This window comes from Balaenoptera acutorostrata, chromosome 9, assembly GCF_949987535.1.
Source record: "Balaenoptera acutorostrata chromosome 9, mBalAcu1.1, whole genome shotgun sequence".
NCBI classification, from domain to species: Eukaryota; Metazoa; Chordata; class Mammalia; order Artiodactyla; family Balaenopteridae; genus Balaenoptera; species Balaenoptera acutorostrata.
Genome location: NC_080072.1, coordinates 47,798,924 through 47,816,528, shown reverse-complemented (window position 1 = coordinate 47,816,528; position 17,605 = coordinate 47,798,924). Strand labels below are relative to the sequence as shown.

General features: G+C 43.7%; 1 protein-coding gene across 1 annotated transcript; it reads left to right on the top strand.

Moving 5' to 3' along the window:
* Window positions 1-210: 210 nt before the first annotated feature.
* Window positions 211-506, top strand: LOC103007130 (40S ribosomal protein S27-like). The gene has a single exon (XM_028164162.2). It carries the CDS (start codon window positions 217-219, stop codon window positions 469-471), a length of 255 nt encoding a protein of 84 aa, XP_028019963.1. The 5' UTR covers window positions 211-216; the 3' UTR covers window positions 472-506.
* The last annotated feature ends 17,099 nt before the right edge of the window (window positions 507-17,605 follow it).

The window sequence follows — 17,605 nt, the reverse complement described above, 5'->3', positions numbered from 1 at the left end:
TTATTGTATTATGTTAGACATTTATATTGTTGCCAGTTTTTAAATAAATAATCCTGCAAAGACTATTGTATATAAATCTCTGCCCATATCTGTATTTATCACCTTAGGATATACAAATAGAAATGAAATTACTGGGACGAGTTTGTATGCTTTTATTTTTACCACATTAAAAATGAATGAAGACCTTTCTGACCGTGATGACCTCCCCACGAGAACATGCCTCTTGCAAAGGATCTCCTTCATCCCTCTCCAGAAGAGGAGAAGAGGAAACACAAGAAGAAGCACCTGGTGCAGAGCCCCAATTCCTATTTCATGGATGTGAAATGCCCACGATGCTATAAAATCACCACCGTCTTTAGCCATGCACAAACAGTAGTTTTGTGTGTTGGCTGCTCTACTGTCCTCTGCCAGCTTACAGGAGGAAAAGCAAGGCTTACAGAAGGATGCTCCCTCAGACGGAGGCAGCACTAAAAGCCCCTGGAATCAAGATGAATGGGAAACCATCCCAATAAACACATTTTGGATTAAAAACAAAAAAAAAAATGAAGTTTAAAAATATTTCACTGGAAATATTCCTTGACACATTGAAAAATATTTCAATACTTCAATACCACTAGACAACGTATAGTGAAAAACAGTAGTCTTCTGCCTCACTCCTCTTCACAGCCCAAAGACAACAATTTTCCACTTTTCATGTTGCTTCAGGTATTTACCTCCATATATTAAAAAAAAAGTGTTTATGCTGTTATTTCCTGATGTATCTGCATTAAACATGCTCTATTGCCTTCCTGTTGTGGTAGATGAGGATGTAGCACTCTTACAAATACACCGCACACCCAACTCCACTACTTCCCCATCCTCCCAGAGTAGTTAAATCATAATTTTAACTTACATTAATAATCAATGTTTACATTATGATCAATATGTATAATTTTCAGAGTCAAAAAGTGAACTATGACTCCTTTCTTGTAAAACTCTAGTGAATAAGAAAGCCCATTTTGCTTCATCTGTACCAATGCAATGACTTTTAAAAAAGTTGCCTTTTCTTTTTTTAAAATATTTTATTGATTGATTGATTTGATTTTTTATTTTTGGCTGCATCTGTTCTTAGTTGCGGCACGTGGGATCTTTGTTACAGCATGTGGGATCTTTCATTGCAGCGTGTGGGCTTCTCTCTAGTGGTGCACAGCCTTCTCTCTAGTTGTGGCCTGCAGGTTTTCTCTCTCTAGTTGTGATGCGCAGGCTCCAGAGCGCGTGGGCTCTGTAGTTTGTGGCACGCAGGCTCTCTACTTGAGGCGGGCGGGCTCAGTAGTTGTGGCACCTGGGCTAATTTGCCCTGTGACATGTGGGATTCTTAGTTTCCCGAGCAGGGATTGAACCCACGTCCCCTGCATTGGAAGGCAGATATTTTTACCCCTGGACCACCAGGGAAGTCCCCTGTTTCCTTTTCTGATACTAAAAGTAAAACATGTTCATGATGGAAATTTTAATTCAGAAACATCAAAAGAAAGAACTTAAGATCAACTGTAATCGCAGTCCCTGTGTAAACTGCTTCTCTTGCCACCTCTTTGCTCCCTTGTCTTCTCTCCAAGTACCCAATCAATGCTACCTGGGCTATCTGCAAAGTGTCACGGAGGTGTCCTAGAACGCCGAGGTCCCTTGGAACATCCACTCTCTCTGCTACTGCCATCTCGAGTCTGTCTCTGCCAACTTGCAGATCTGCGCTGCCCTTCTCTCTCTGGTCAGTAGGCAAATGCCTGTCCCTTTCTCATGCAAAGCTCTTTTCATTGGGGATCTCACAGCTGAGTTCCTAACAATTCAGTTCTTTCAGCAAGCCATCCAGAAGGGTACCTGGGCTCCTGGTGAGTCGGCTGTTTCCGTTTTAGTACACAGCCTTCTCCTTCCTAGGACTGAGTGGGGAGCAGGTTCAAATACAGCTTCATAAAATCTTCATAAACACCCTTCTCTAACATTCAGGCCCTGTGGCTGATTCTACCCTCTATGGGAACTCCTTCCTCAGTAGGGGATTTTTCCCTTAAGGAATCCATTATTACTTCCCACAGCCTGTGTTTCATCAGGTGATGTTCATTTTAAAACTCAAATTTTACTTTCCATAGTACTTCTGGACCCAAGAAAATCAAGGGAAGGGACTAGGTGTTTCAAGCATTCTGTCACAACAGTGCAGAGCCCAACTTGACGTCCGGGTTCTACACCAACCAGGACACTGATATATATATTATCTATCACAGTGCTGGCAAACTCCACCGAGCCACTGCCCTTACCACATCCCCCCCCCCATATGTTACTTCCTCCGTGAAACCTTTTCTCATCCCCCTCTACTCACTCAGTTGCTTCCTTTCTTGTTCGCACTTAGATGAGAGCACTTATTACATAGTATACACGCCCTCCCAGCTCTGAGAGGGCTGGAATCTATGAGCCACAGTGTAGGATGAAGAGTAAGCATAAATATTTACAGGAGGGATGAGGGTTCGGGTGAGCCAGGCTACACTCTAGTGCTTAAATACCAGGAAAGGGACTTTCTACGCAAACCAAAAAACAACAGGGAGGTGTTCCATTTTCTTGAAGCAGGGCAATCTGCTTGAAAAACATAGTGTGCCTTAAAAATGTGCCAGGTCATTGTGTGAGAGTCGGATGGGAATGTGGCAAAACGAGTTAGGAAGTCACCCGCGGTGACCCTGCACTGAGATTTTAAGAAGTGCAAGATGGTTGCGGTGGCATGGAGAGAGAGAACTGCATCCAAAAGGTAATTTCTAAAGAAATAATAACAAAAAGTCAGATTTGCTGAGTTCCCGCTATTTACTAGGCTTGGCCAACACCACCAAGGTGGGTATGGACTCATCCCCATTTCGCCCATGTCTAAAATGAGATTTGGCCAGATTGAGCAGCTCTCTAGGGGTCGCACACCCGGCAAGCAAGCGGCAATGCTGAGCTTCCAACGCAGGTCGTGGGGCTGCCGAGGCCTCCGCTGCCTCAACCCCAGTCACCCACTCTCTGCACTGCACGGTGAGGGCCGTTTTCCCGACCTGAGGCCTCAGCTCCTCAATTCACTGAGAAGAGCCTTGCAGAGGGCACTGGAGTTCAGGGATGCTTTATCCAGCTGCCAAGCCCTGTCGGGACCTTAGAGCCCAACGGCTGCGGGCGGAAGAAGGCGCGTGGCGGCGACGGCGGCGGCTGCAGGAGCTGAGCGGACCCCGAGGCGGAAGCGGCTTAGTCACGGCGGGGCCGGAACGCGGTCAGCGCGGAGAGCGCCGGCCGCCGGCGGCTCTGCATTGTGAGCCGTGACGCTCGGCGGCCGCACGTGCGGGGCAGTGGGGAGCCACCACTGACCGGAAGGGCTGAGTCAGCGCAGTCCATGCCCGCGGAGGCCCATGTGGAGGGCGGACGCGCGACTGCAGCGGCCCCGCGCCTTCGGCTCCCGCGCGCCGCGTCCGGGCAGCCTGCGCCGAGGGCTGCGCCTGCGGATCCCAGGCCATCCCGGCACCACCGCCCAGAAGAGATCAGGCGCAGGTTTTCCAATATCCCGCCCCGGGACTGGAATCTGAGACCGAAATTTGACATCTTGAAGTCGCCCCAAGCAACAGATGCTCTATGCAGGTTTCAGTGGAAGCTCCTGACCTGTGAAAGGAGACAGACTGTGTGTCTCAAAGACTGAGTGGATTTTGAAGATCAAAGGGACTTGCCCAGGACCAGAATTGGTTTGCCTGACTCAGTTCCCAAATTTAGTAAATAATAATGAAAACAAAACTCACATTTTTTTTTTTAATGCAAGAGCAAAACTTCCAGAATTCCAAGAGAAAATAAACCTTGGTTTCTGAGACAAAGTTTCAACAAGATGGGAGTGTGGCAGAGGGAACTTTCTAGAGATCCCTGATAAACGTGATCCCAACGTCTTTCTCCTGTTTCTCCCCACTTCTACAATAGTGAGGCCAGAACCCATTTTAGTAAAATAAAGCTTTATCGTTTTTGCTCAGATTTATTTTTTAGTTAAAAATGAAACTATAGGAATTGCTGGGGGGTGGGGGATGGGAAGTGACACCTAATTACAGTCCCTAAACCAGAAAGCACAATTACTTTTTATTTATTTATTTATTTATTTTTGGCTGCATTGGGTCTTCGTTGCTGCATGAGGGCTTTCTCTAGTTGTGGTGAGCAGGGGCTACTCTTCATTGTGGTGCACGGGCTTCTCATTTTGGTGGCTTCTCTTGTGGAGCACAGGCTCTAGGTGCGCCAATGTAGGGGACATGGGTTTGAGCCCTGCTCCAGGATTGCCACGGAGCAACTAAGCCCGTGCGCCACAACTACCGAGGCTGCGCTCTAGAGCCCGTGAGCCACAACTACAGAGCCCACATGCCACAATTCTTGAAGCCCGCAGGCCTAGAGCCCATGCTCCGCAACAAGAGAAGCCACCGCAATGAGAAGCCTGCGCACCACGACAGAGTAGCCCCCACTCACCGCAACTAGAGAAAGCCTGCGCCCAGCAACGAAGACCCAACACAGCCAAAAATAAATTAAAAATAAATAAATTTATTTTTAAAAAAAAACTGTTACTTTTCATCTTAGGCTCTTCTGCACTACTTTGTCACCATGCACATATATACTTACTTTTTCATTGTTGTTTTGTTTTGGATGTGTAGCCTGAATGCTTGCTTTTGAGTCAGTCTGTTAGATGGTTCTTCAAACTGAAAGCTAATGGAGTCCCGGATGTGGTTCTGGTGTAACATACACTAGAATTTTGCTTTTCCATTTTTCTATCTTAGGCACTGTTTTCAACTGCTGCTATTCATTCATCCATTCTACATATATTCGTTAAGTGGCTATTATGTGCCAGGCACTATGCTTGGTAACGAAGACATTCCTCAAACAGGCAACCAAAGTTTGAAACACATTGTGTGCCAGCTACATAGAATGGATTTTTTGTTAAAGACTTTTGTGATTGTTGGTCCTTGCGCTTGTTGCTAGTGAATCTTGAGATGATCTGACAGAATGTAGCTTTCTTTTGCAATAGAGCTGTACTTAGAACATTCTATTTCAGACTTCAGAATCCTGCACATATGAAATAGAGATAGGACTAACTTTGGGCCCTGTGGTAAGGGAATCTCTTCCACCAACGCTGCTTTTCTGGAGCTCTGCCCAAAGCTAATGTTATACCAAAGGGCCCCGTGGGCACTTTGCTGGAGAAGTTCTTTGATTCAAATCAATTCAATTCAAAATCATGTATTCAGTACCCACTACTTACAAGCACTGGGGTAGGAGTGGGAGATGAGCCAAATATGAAAACAACCCAGACCTTGAAGCTTATTATCTTTTAGGGTCTTAAATCTTCCTGAAGATTATTCTGATCCTGGTACTTCTCTTTTAAAAATCTTGAATGGATCTCTTTTGCTTTCGAAAAGTTTTTTATTCATCTCAAAAAACACTAAATCTAACTGAGTACTGGACACTATGCTAGGGTTTGACGACACCATTTCAAAAAATTACCATTACTGGTTCCAATATTGTTGATGGCGTCTGAGTCACCAACATAACACACTTATATTGGTCTGAATTGTAGCCAGAACTTGTATAATTTTGTGCTTTTGTATTGTTGCAAGCATCCGACTACTGCTTTATGACTTCTAGTGTAGCTGTCCATGAGCAACTGCATATTAAAATACAGATTATTTTATTGTAAATCACTTTACTTTTTTTAAAATAATTTATTTTAGTTATTTTTATTTGTGGCTGTGTTGTGTCCCCATTGCTGTGCGTGGGCTTTCTCTAGTTGTGGCGAGCGGGGGCCACTCTTCCTTGTGGTGCGCGGGCTTCTCACTGCGGTGGCTTCTCTTGTTGCGGAGCACGGGCTCCAGGCGCGCTGGCTTAGTAGTTGTGGTGCATGGGCCTAGTTGCTCCGCGGTATGTAGGATCTTCCCAGACGAGGGCTCGAACCCGTGTCCCCTGCATTAGCAGATGGATTCTCAACCACTGCGCCACCAAGGAAGCCCCCTCACTTTCCTTTTATTTCTTCCTTGTATTATAGTTAAAGCACTATATTGATTCTCTAAAAATATGTGTGTTTAGACTATAGTATCTATAGACCTCATTTAAGAATAGCATAGAGGACATTACAAAAAGAGGTCTGATAAGGTTGAGAACAACTGGCCTAGTCAAATAAATCTAAATGACTCATCCTGGCACTTATGGCCATCATTGTCTTGTCTCAGGTTTATTTCTCTTTGCTATACCTAGGATCAGGCCAAGTTGCTTCACTTGATATTCCCAGTTTTGGAGCAGTGCCTTCTATTCCCACTGCTCTGAGGTCACCTTGTCCTATGCCACTGGGCTCTGTCAACTTTGCCACATCTAATTGACCAGTCTATTCATAGTCTGTCCAACTGCCCAAGAGAGATGTTCAATAGGAATGATAATAATTAACCAGATCAATCAAATTTTCTCTTGCAAAGATTGAATTTGAGACCCAGACAGGCAATTAGTTAATGACAGGGTCAGAAGATGAAAGACACACAGAGAAAAGGCTGTAACCAGAAGTTATGACACAGCAGAATGCAGGAGTAGACAGACGTCTTGAGTACGCAGAAGCAAAATGAGAAGTCGTAGGAGCAGGAGCAACGGATGCAGAAGGAGCGTCCCTACACATTGGCTCACCCTTAGAAAGGGGTCCACACAAAATACCTGTTCCCTTGAGCTGCCTGGGATCTAGTGTAACCTTCTAGTTCCCAGATGGAATTTAATCCCCCACAAGGCCTCAGTCCTACATGATTGAGATTCCTGTCTTCTTTATTTTCCCACATAGCCTTGGAGGAAATCTTTATCTCTTAAGGTAATATGATCTTTGCAACCAAAGACCCTAACTACCAGCTTCTCCAAATCATGCTCTCCCATTTCTGTGCCTCTGCCATTTCCTCTGTTTACAATGTTCTGCCCCATGGTCTCGTTATTGCATGACTCAGTGTTATGTATCCAGAGTCCAGCTCAGACAGCATCTCCTCCATCCTGTTATCTTAGCTGCAAGTAATGGCTTCCTCTCTCCTTGGAGCTCCCATTTCTACTTCTTTTAAGAATATTTCTCACTCCCAACTCTGTTATAGAAAAACATCACCTCTATTAGATGAGTACCTTGAAGTAAATACAATGACCATTTCATCTCTGTTACCTTCATAGCAGAGCTAAACATAAAGCCATGCATAGAATAGGTGTTTAATTATTTACTTCTCCTTCTATTGATACGTTGCCTATCTTCTCCCCATTTCTCAGTCTTAGTTCATTCATGGTGTCAGTTATCTTTTTTTTTTTTTTTAATATTTTATTTATTTATTTATTTATTTATGGCTGTGTTGGGTCTTCGTTTCTGTGTGAGGGCTTTCTCCAGTTGCGTCAAGTGGGGGCCATTCTTCATCGCGGTGCGCGGGCCTGTCACTATCGCGGCCTCTCTTGTTGCGGAGCACAGGCTCCAGACGCGCAGGCTCAGTAATTGTGGCTCACGGGCCCAGTCGCTCCGCGGCATGTGGGATCTTCCCAGACCAGGGCGCGAACCCGTGTCCCCTGCATTGGCAGGCAGATTCTCAACCACTGCACCACCAGGGAAGCCCGGTGTCAGTTATCTTTAAGAACATGGCATTGAACCAGAACTGGTTTGCACGTAGTAGAATTTCAATATATGTTTGCTGAATGCAAGATCCAGCTTTTACTTGATATCTAGGGCAGCATGATATCCTATGCACTGGGCATCACAAAGATATACCCAAATATTTATTTATTTATTTATTTATTTATTTATTTATTTATTTATTTATTTATAAAAATAAATTTATTTAGTTTTGGCTGTGTTGGGTCTTCGTTGCTGCGCGCGGGCTTTCTCTAGTTGCTGCGAGCGCGGCTGCTCTTCGTTGCGGTGCGTGGGCTTCTCATTGCGGTGGCTTCTCTTGTTGCGGAGCACGGGCTCTAGGTGCGCAGGCTTCAGCAGTTGTGGCTCGTGGGCTCTAGATCGTAGGCTCAGTAGTTGTGGTGCACGGGCTTAGTTGCTTTGCGGCATGTGGGATCTTCCTGGATCAGGGCTTGAACCCGTGTCCCCTGCCTTGGCAGATGGATTCTTAACCACTGCGCCACCAGGGAAGTCCCAAATATTTAAAATTAAATATTTTCAGTAGCAAACATGCTTCTACTGCATTATGGTATCTTCTAATGGCATTACCACCCTCCAAGTCACTTAGGTTTAAAAACCTTAAGTCATCCAAACAAACCAAAACCAAAACCAAACAACAGCAACAACAAAACCAAGCTAAATTTGACCCAGGGGCCACGGTTTTCCAACACCTGGTCTAGAACGCTAGAAACAGGTGGCAACTCTCCTTTTGGAGCTTGCAAGAGACACCATACAGTGGTTTTACCTACCATGGATACCTCTGGCATATCACATCTACCGAGTCATATGACCCAAGTGGCAGGACAGCTTGCTCTGTTGCTTAGACTTGCTACAGAGCATACAGTTGCTTGGACCTCTGTAGCAGGTCCCTCTCTTGCTCTTAGTCTCACTCAAAAGTAGGAGCTTTCCTAGATAATAAGTGGATAAAGCAGTATTCCCAAAGTGGCATATGCTGCTCTCATAACTGAAAGAGGTCCACCAAGCATAGATTCTTTTGCTTGCTTTCCTAGTGCAAGGTGAAACAACTTGTCCTTTAACTTTTAAGGGATGCCACAAACCATTGGATCCCTAAACACTTCACCAACATGGTAGTGTCTTAAATTTTCATGAGTTTACATGGCCTACATATGTATTACTAGGGCTTTGGGAAGTATTTATCACTCCTGCTCACCAGATCCAGTTAGTATGATGTTCTGACTACTGTGATGTTCTGTAGAATGCTAAGAGATCCAGGTCACTGCAGACTATACAGTGACAGAGCAGGAGAGCTAAATAAAATAGCTTTGGGGCAAGACAGTAAATGGGTACTAATGTCTTTTCCGCTAAAGACAAAATGGTTTTGGTCCTTACTTTCTACAGAGCCATAACCACTTACTAACTGCTAGAAGCTGTATTGATGTGTTGATAGTTCCTTGCATTCAAGCTTCTAAAGAGCCACCCCCAGCAGGATATTAGGACCAGCTCCAAGTGTGCTCTTGCCAGAATGCTAAATCTGTCTTGGGCGAGTGCCTCCATGTCAATAAATTCTCACCTATTTAGTCTAATATTCCACTCCCTTGCTCTAGCTCTCTCAAGATATACTCCTTTGGGGCTTCCCTGGTGGCGCAGTGGTTGGGAGTCTGCCTGCTAATGCAGGGGACACGGGTTCGAGCCCTGGCCTGGGAGGATCCCACATGCCACGGAGCAGCTGGGCCCGTGAGCCACAATTGCTGAGCCTGCGCGTCTGGAGCCTGTGCCCCGCGACGGGAGGGGCCGCGATAGAGAAAGGCCCGCGCACCGCGATGAAGAGCGGTCCCCGCACCGCGATGAAGAGTGGCCCCCGCTTGCCGCAGCTGGAGAGGGCCCTCGCGCGAACCGAAGACCCAACACAGCCAAAAATAAAATAAATAAATAAATAAATAAATAAATAAGAAAATCCTTTAAAAAAAAAAAAGATATACTCCTTTGTTTTTTGTTGGGACGTATTAGCCAAGTCCTATAATTCTTTTGGTGTGTAATTTGTTTTCTCTTGGAGCAGGAAGGATATTTCCCCTCCTGGGCTTTCCTGAGACCTAAACCTTGCTATCAGTATTATGAGCCTGGAGCAATGAGGGGTGTCCTTAAAAAGGACAAGAGTCATCTTAGAATCCAGGGGTTCAAAATTCTCATGCTTAGTCATCTAAGTGTCTTTATCCCAGACTTAGGGCCCCACTTCTTCCTATCAGGGACTGACTTTGACTTAAGAGATTTGTTGAGGCTTTGAAGCAATGCTACCCTTCTGATGAGAACGTAGGCCCGATCTTCAGCACAAACTGCTCTGTTATTTCAGGTGTTGAGAGTCTTCTGAAATGCCATCACAGAGGAGGCCCTCTTGCTTTCACAGCTTAGTTAAAGTTGTTGATTTGCTGACAGGAGTTTGTCCTTTTCCTTTTTTCTTCAAGTCTTACAGTGTTAATAAAAAGTGAGCTCCCTCCACAATCCTCTTAATAATCATTGCCCCATACTCTTCAAGTGCCACAGCCACTGTATAGATAGCCAACACGCCCCTTTCACCTGCACCTCATCCCAATCAACCACAGGTGAGATTCTTAGTAAATGTGAAGCCGGGCAGGGCAGAGGTATCACTAAACCACTTATCAACAGCAATGAAGTCCTCAGTAGGTGGTGCAGTTCCTTCCTAAAGTTCTGCTTTCTAAGACCATTTTACTCAACACGATTCTTAACCTGGGCTGCCTTGAGGCAGAGCCTAAGACAAAGGCTTACCTGATTATTTCAGAGCATGATCCCAGAGGGCAAAAGTAAGGGACAACATGGGTTAAAACAAGGAAAGAGGAAGAAGCCAATACAAATGGGGCTATGTAGTTAGCTACTGTTCTGGACAACCATGTGCTAGATCCCGTGAGATTGTCTGAGGAGTTATTTGAAAGGTATCTCAGGACTATCCATCTAAGGGAAGAAAGGGAGAAACATTTATTTGTCCATTCCTGTTCTCATTGTTTCTGGTTGCCTCAAAAAGCTTAAACCTCTCTGGGCATTTCTGGGTTACGATGTGGAAATACCTAAGCAGGTGCCCACAGGATCCCAAGAAGTGTAATCAGAGAAGTCCTTGGACAGAAAGTGAGAGGTAAATTACATGCCTGAAATGAGGCACTATCAAGTTGCACCTGTGTGAAGGTGGTCGAAACTGCACGGAATTGGTCATGATAGCTATAGCTAAGAGGATTTGAAGTGATGCATAAGAGGTATAGGAAAGACTCATGAACTTTACTTCCTGAAGCAGTGCTCTTTAGCAACACTTAGATCCTAATCATCTCTCACCTCGGCTACTGCAACTCACTTTTGTCAGATTTATCTGCTCTAAGTCTCACTCCTTCCAAGTCAACTCATATTATTACCAGAATGATCTTTCCATAATACAGGTAATTCTCTGGTTCAAATAATGAAGCATGATGATGACAATGATGATGATCCCCCCAAAAATAATAATAATAGTGATAACTCTCATGTCCTAAATGTTTACTACATGCTAGGTACTGTGCTTAGAGATTTATGTGCGTATTCTCACTTCTCACAACTCACTGAAATAAATATTATTTACATTTTTATAATGAGAAACTGAGTCTCATTGAGATTAAATAACTTGCCCAAGGTCATATACCTGCCATGTGGTATGGTTCAGATTCAAATCCAAGGCTTTTGGATTCAAATCTGAGATTTTTTTTTTTTTAATTTTTATTTATTATTTATTTATTATGTTTATTTTTGGCTGTGTTGAGTCTTCGTTTCTGTGTGAGGGCTTTCTCCAGTTGCGGCGAGTGGGGGCCACTCTTCATCGTGGTGTGCGGGCCTGTCACTATCGCGGCCTCTCTTGTTGCGGAGCAGAGGCTCCAGATGCTCAGGCTCAGTAGTTGTGGCTCACGGGCCCAGTTGCTCCGCGGCATGTGGGATCTTCCCAGACCAGGGCTCGAACCCGTGTCCCCTGCATTGGCAGGCAGATTCTCAACCACTGCACCACCAGGGAAGCCCCAAATCTGAGATTTTTAACCACTCTACAGTACTGTCTTAAAAATCATTTTTACCTGTAGCGCGAAGTCTAACATAATACTTTTACATTTTGGCACCAGCTGACCTTTCTGAATTCATCTCTCATTATTGTCCTCCCCTTTCCACTCTCAAATGCCATGGACACTCATTATTCTATGTCCCCGTACCTGCTATGCCTTCTTCCTGGAATGCTCTTCATTCTAACTCTATTTAGAGTAGTATTTCTCATCCTCTGAGTTCAGGAATCATGATATATAGTAATCTGAAAATCCTCCTGGACTCCTTGAAAATTAATAATTATGACCTATATGGGCCTTCCTACTTTTTAATTTTTAATTTTTTTATTTTTATTTTTTATTTTTGGCTGTGTTGGGTCTTCGTTTCTGTGTGAGGGCTTTCTCCAGTTGTGGCGAGCGGGGGCCACTCTTCATCGCGGTGCGCGGGCCTCTCACCATCGCGGCCTCTCTTGTTACGGAGCACAGGCTCCAGACGCGCAGGCTCAGAAGTTGTGGCTCACGGGCTTGGTCGCTCCGCGGCATGTGGGATCTTCCCGGACCAGGGCTCGAACCCATGTCCCCTGCATTGGCAGGCAGATTCTCAACCACTGCGCCACCAGGGAAGCCCCCTTCCTACTTTTTAGATCTCAGATGTGAAGACGTTAATTATAAGCTCAGTTCATAGCACATTATCATCAGTGATCCATGTGAGACCACTTCCTTTTTTCCCCCTTCATCTGTGACTCTCATTAACATCTCTTTCCCTTCCATCGGCAACCATTTTAATATGTTTGATATGTATCCTTAAGTAATCATTATCCTTGTAAAACATAAAATATTATTTTGTGTGAGTAGGCATTTTTAAATATCAGATAAAATATACTTTAATGAAAAAAATTACTGAGCTAGAGAATCATTTCATAATGATAAAAGTTTCAGTTCTTGGGCTTCCCTGGTGGCGCAGTGGTTGAGAATCTGCCTGCTAATGCAGGGGACACGGGTTCGAGCCCTGGTCTGGGAAGATCCCACATGCCACGGAGCAGCTGGGCCCGTGAGCCACAATTGCTGAGCCTGCGCGTCTGGAGCCTGTGCCCCGCAACGGGAGGGGCCGCGATGGAGAAAGGCCCGCGCACCGCGATGAAGAGCGGTCCCCGCACCGCGGTGAAGAGTGGCCCCCGCTTGCCGCAACTGGAGAAAGCCCTCGCACGAACCGAAGACCCAATACAGACAAAAATAAATTAATTAATTAAAAAAAAAAAGTTTCAGTTCCTCCGTAAATAGCATAGCCCCAAATATGTAATGCAAACCGACTGATAGAATTATAAGAATAAATTTAGAAATCCACAATCATAGGTGATTTTAATTTTTTCAAATATTTGAAGAAACAAAGAGGAATTAGGAAAGAAAAAGAGGGACTGAGGATGTTACAGGCTGAATAGTGTCCTCCCCAAAATTTATATGGTGAAGCTTTAACTACCAGAAGTGACTATATTTGGAAATAGGGCCTTAAAATAGGTGGGGTTAAAGTGAAGCCATTAGGGGACTTCCCTGGTGGCACAGTGGTTAAGAATCCTCCTGCCAATGCAGGGGACACAGGTTCGAGCCCTGGTCCAGGAAGATCCCACATGCCGCAGAGCAACTAAGCCTGTGCACCACAACTACTGAGCCTGCACTCTAGAGCCCACGAGCCACAACTGCTGAAGCCTGCGAACCTAGAGCAGATCTATTTCTCTGACCAGGGATCAAACCCAGGCTCCCTGCATTGGGAGCGTGGAGTTTTAACCACTGTTCATCAGGGAAGTTCCCCTCTGTGGGTTTCAGATGTGGTAAATATCTTTATAGGGTCTGCTATCTGTCTATTAACTTAGTCTGTTGTATCTTTTATAGGATAGAAATCTTTATTTTCATGTAGATACATTTTTGGGTTTGATTTTAAAAGCCTTTCCCTTCATCTAAGTAAAAAAAAAAAATTCTCTTACACTTTTTCTATTAGCCTTACAGTTGTGCTTTTCAAAATTGTATGTAATCTATCTGGGATCCACTTATGTATATGGTGTAAGGTAGGGATCCAGTTTTATTTCTGTCCTTAAAAAGAGTCAGGTTTTCCAAAACTACCCACTAAACCACCTGTACTTTTCCAGTTACTTTAAGGTGTCCCCTTTGTCATATATGAAATTCCCATTTATATGAGGGTCCAGTTTATAGCTTTTGGTTCTGTTCCATTTTTCTATTTGTCTGTTTCTGAGCCAGTGACATACATACATGCTTTTAATGCTATGGTTTTATGGTAAGGCAATATGGTGTTATTGTGAGTTGTATGTTATTTTCTGTTATTTTCTCTAGCTGGCTGTGGTTGACATAGGTGAATGTTATTATTTCTCTCTCTCTCTTTTTTTTTTGGCTGTGCTGCACAGCTTGCAGGATCTTAGTTCCCACACCAGGGATTGAACCTGGGCCCTGGCAGTGAAAGCACCAAGTCCTAACCACGGGACTGCCAGGGAAGATTAATAGAGGCATAACATATATAATAGAGTGCACAAATCTTAAGTGAAGAGATAGATAATTTTTGCTTGTGTATATAACTGTTGTAACCACCATTCAAATCAATATTTCCATCATCCCAGAAGGTTTCTTGTTCCCTCTCCCTGTCAGTATCCTCAGGGGTAACCACTATTCTCACTTCTACAACCATTGATTAGTTTTGTATACTTTTGAATTTAAAAAAATATTTATTTATTTATTTATTTATTTATTTGGCAGCATTGGGTCTTAGTTGCAGCATGTGGGATCTTTCACCGAAGCGCGCAGGCTCCTCTTTGCAGCTCGCGGGCTCTCTAGTTGTGCTTGGGCTTAGTTGCCATGCGGCATGTGGGATCTTAGTTCCCCAACCAGGAATCCAACCCCTGTCCCTTGCATTGGAATGCAGATTGTTAACCACTGGGTCACCAGGGAAGTCCCTATACTTTTGAATTTAAATATAAATGGAGTCATACAATATATACTGTATCTGTGTGTGACTTCTTTCATTCAACACTGTCAGGAAGATTCTTCCATATTGTGTGTATCAATAGTTTGTTATTTTTCATTTCAGTGTAGTATTCCAGTGCATGAATTTATTTATTTATTTTCAAATTTTATTTATTTATTTATTTTACTTTTGGCTGCACTGGGTCTTCGTTGCTGCATGGGGGCTTTCTCTAGTTGTAGCAAGCAGGGACTACTCTTCATTGCGGTGTGCGGGCTTCTCATTGCAGTCGCTTCTCTTGTTGCGGAGCATGGGTTCTAGATGTGCAGGCTTCAGTAGTTGTGGCATGTGGGCTTAGTAGTTGTGGCTCACGGGCTCTAGAGCGCAGGCTCAGTAGTTGTGGCGCATGGGCTTAGTTACTCTGCAGCATGTGGGATCTTCCCAGACCAGGGCTCGAACCCGTGTCCCCTGCATTGGCAGGCAGATTCTTAACCACTGCACCACCAGGGAAGTCCCTATACTTTTGAATTTAATATAAGTGGGGTCATACAATACATACTGTATGTGTGTGTGACTTCTTTCATTCAACATTCTCAGGGAGATTCTTCCATATTGTGTGTATCAATAGTTTGTCCTTTTTCATTTCAGTGTAATATCCCAGTGTATGAATTTATTTATCCATTCTATTAATAGATATTTGGGTCATTTCCAGTTTTGAGAAATTACAAAGAACACGGCTACAAACATTCTTGTGCATGTCTTTTGATAGACGTAAACAGTAATTTCTTTAGAGTATATATCCAGTGTCATATGAATGCTTAGTTTTAGTTGGCACTGCCAAACATTTACTCAAAGTGATTGTACCAAGTTATATTCCACCTGCAATGCATAAGAGTTCTAGTCGTTATACATCTTAACCAACACTATATTGTCAATCACTTAAATTTTAGACATTTTTTGCATGGGTCAATCTACCTTATGGCTGTTTCATTTGCATTTCTTTGATGACTTTAATGATGCTGTACACCTTTTCATAAGTTTATCGTTCATTTTGTTTTACTCTTTTTCTCTGTAGTGAGATGTCAAAGTATTTTGTAGATTTTTTTTTTTTTTTTTTGGTCACGTTGTGCAGCTTTGTGGGATCTCAGTTCCACAACCAGGGATTGAACCCAGGGCCACAGCAGTGAAAGCCCGGAATCCTAACCACTAGGCCACCAGGGAACTCCCAGACTTTTTTTTTTTTTTGATGAATTTATTTATTTTATTTTTGACTGTGTGGGGTCTTTGTTGCTGCGAGTGGGCTTTCTCTAGTTGTGGTGAGTGGGCTTCTCATTGCGCTGGCTTCTCTTGTTGTGGAGCACAGGCTCAGTAGTTGTGGTGCACGGGCTTAGTTGCTCCACGGCATGTGGGATCTTCCTGGACCAGGGCTCGAACCCGTTGTCCCCTGCATTGGCAGGCAGATTCTTAACCACTGAGCCACCAGGGAAGCCCCCAGACTTTTGTAGATTTTTAAATTGTCTGTCTTTTTTTTTTTTCTGATTTGTAGGAATTCTTTATATATTCTGGATATGTCATTATGTACTTGGACTTATGTTCTTATAAGTTTGCCACTATTTATTTATTATTTTTAAATAAACTTTTTATTTTTGAATAACCTTAATTTGCAGAATTACTGCAAAGATAGAACAGAGAGTTCCCTTACACTCCACATCTAATCTCCTATTATTAACATCTTACATTAGTATGGTACATTTGTCACAACTAATAAACCACTATGGATGTATTATTATTAACTAAAGTCCATACTTTATTCAGATGTCCTGTTTTTACCTAATGTCCTTTTTCTCTTCTACAATCCCATCCAGGATGCTACATGGCATTTTTTTTTAATAGGTCTTTATTGGAGTATAATTGCTTCACAATACTGTGTTAGTTTCTTTCTTTCTTTCTTTCTTTCTTTCTTTCTTTCTTTCTTTCTTTCTTTCTTTCTTTCTTTCTTTATGGCTGTGTTGGGTCTTCGTTTCTGTGCAAGGGCTTTCTCTAGTTGCGGCAAGTGGGGGCCACTCTTCATCGCGGTGCGCGGGCCTCTCATTATCGCAGCCTCTCCCGTTGCAGAGCACAGGCTCCAGACGCGCAGGCTCAGCAATTGTGGCTCACGGGTCTAGTTGCTCCGCGGCATGTGGGATCTTCCCAGACCAGGGCTCAAACCCCTGTCCCCTGCATTGGCAGGCAGACTCCCAACCACTGCGCCACCAGGGAAGCCCCTGTGTTAGTTTCTGTTGTACACCAAAGTGAATCAGCCATATGCATACATATGTCCCCATATCTCCTCCCTCTTGAGCCTCCCTCCCATCCTCCCTATCCCACCCCTCTAGGTCATCACAAAGCACCGAGCTGATCTTCCTGTGCTATGCTGCTGCTTCCCACTAGCTAACTATTTTACATTCGGTAGTATATATATGTCGATGTTACTCTCACTTTGCCCCAGCTTCCCCCGCCCACCCTGTGTCCTCAAGTCCATTCTCTATGTCTACATCTTTATTACTGCCCTGCAACTAGGTTCATCAGTACCATTTTTTTTTTTTTTAGATTCCATATATATGTGGTAGCATACAGTATTTGTTTTTCTCTTTCTGACTTACTTCACTCTGTATGACACACTCTAGGTCCATCCACCTCACTACAAATAATTCAATTTCATTTATTTTTATGGCTGAGTAATATTGCATTGTATACATGTGCCACATCTTCTTTATCCATTCATCTGTCAATGGACATTTAGGTTGGTTCCATGTCCTGGCTATTGTAAATAGTGCTGCAGTCAACATTATGGTACAGCTACATGGCATTTAACATTCATGTTTACTTAGACTCCTCTTGGTTATGATATTTATTCTTAAAAAAACTTCTTATTATTATGCAATTGTAAATTCCCAGGAAGTTGCAAAGATAGTCCTCAGA

What these genes read in the sequence shown, in the direction of transcription:
- LOC103007130 (XM_028164162.2), top strand. Translation starts at nt 217, where the DNA reads ATGCCTCTTGCAAAGGATCTCCTTCATCCCTCTCCAGAAGAGGAGAAG.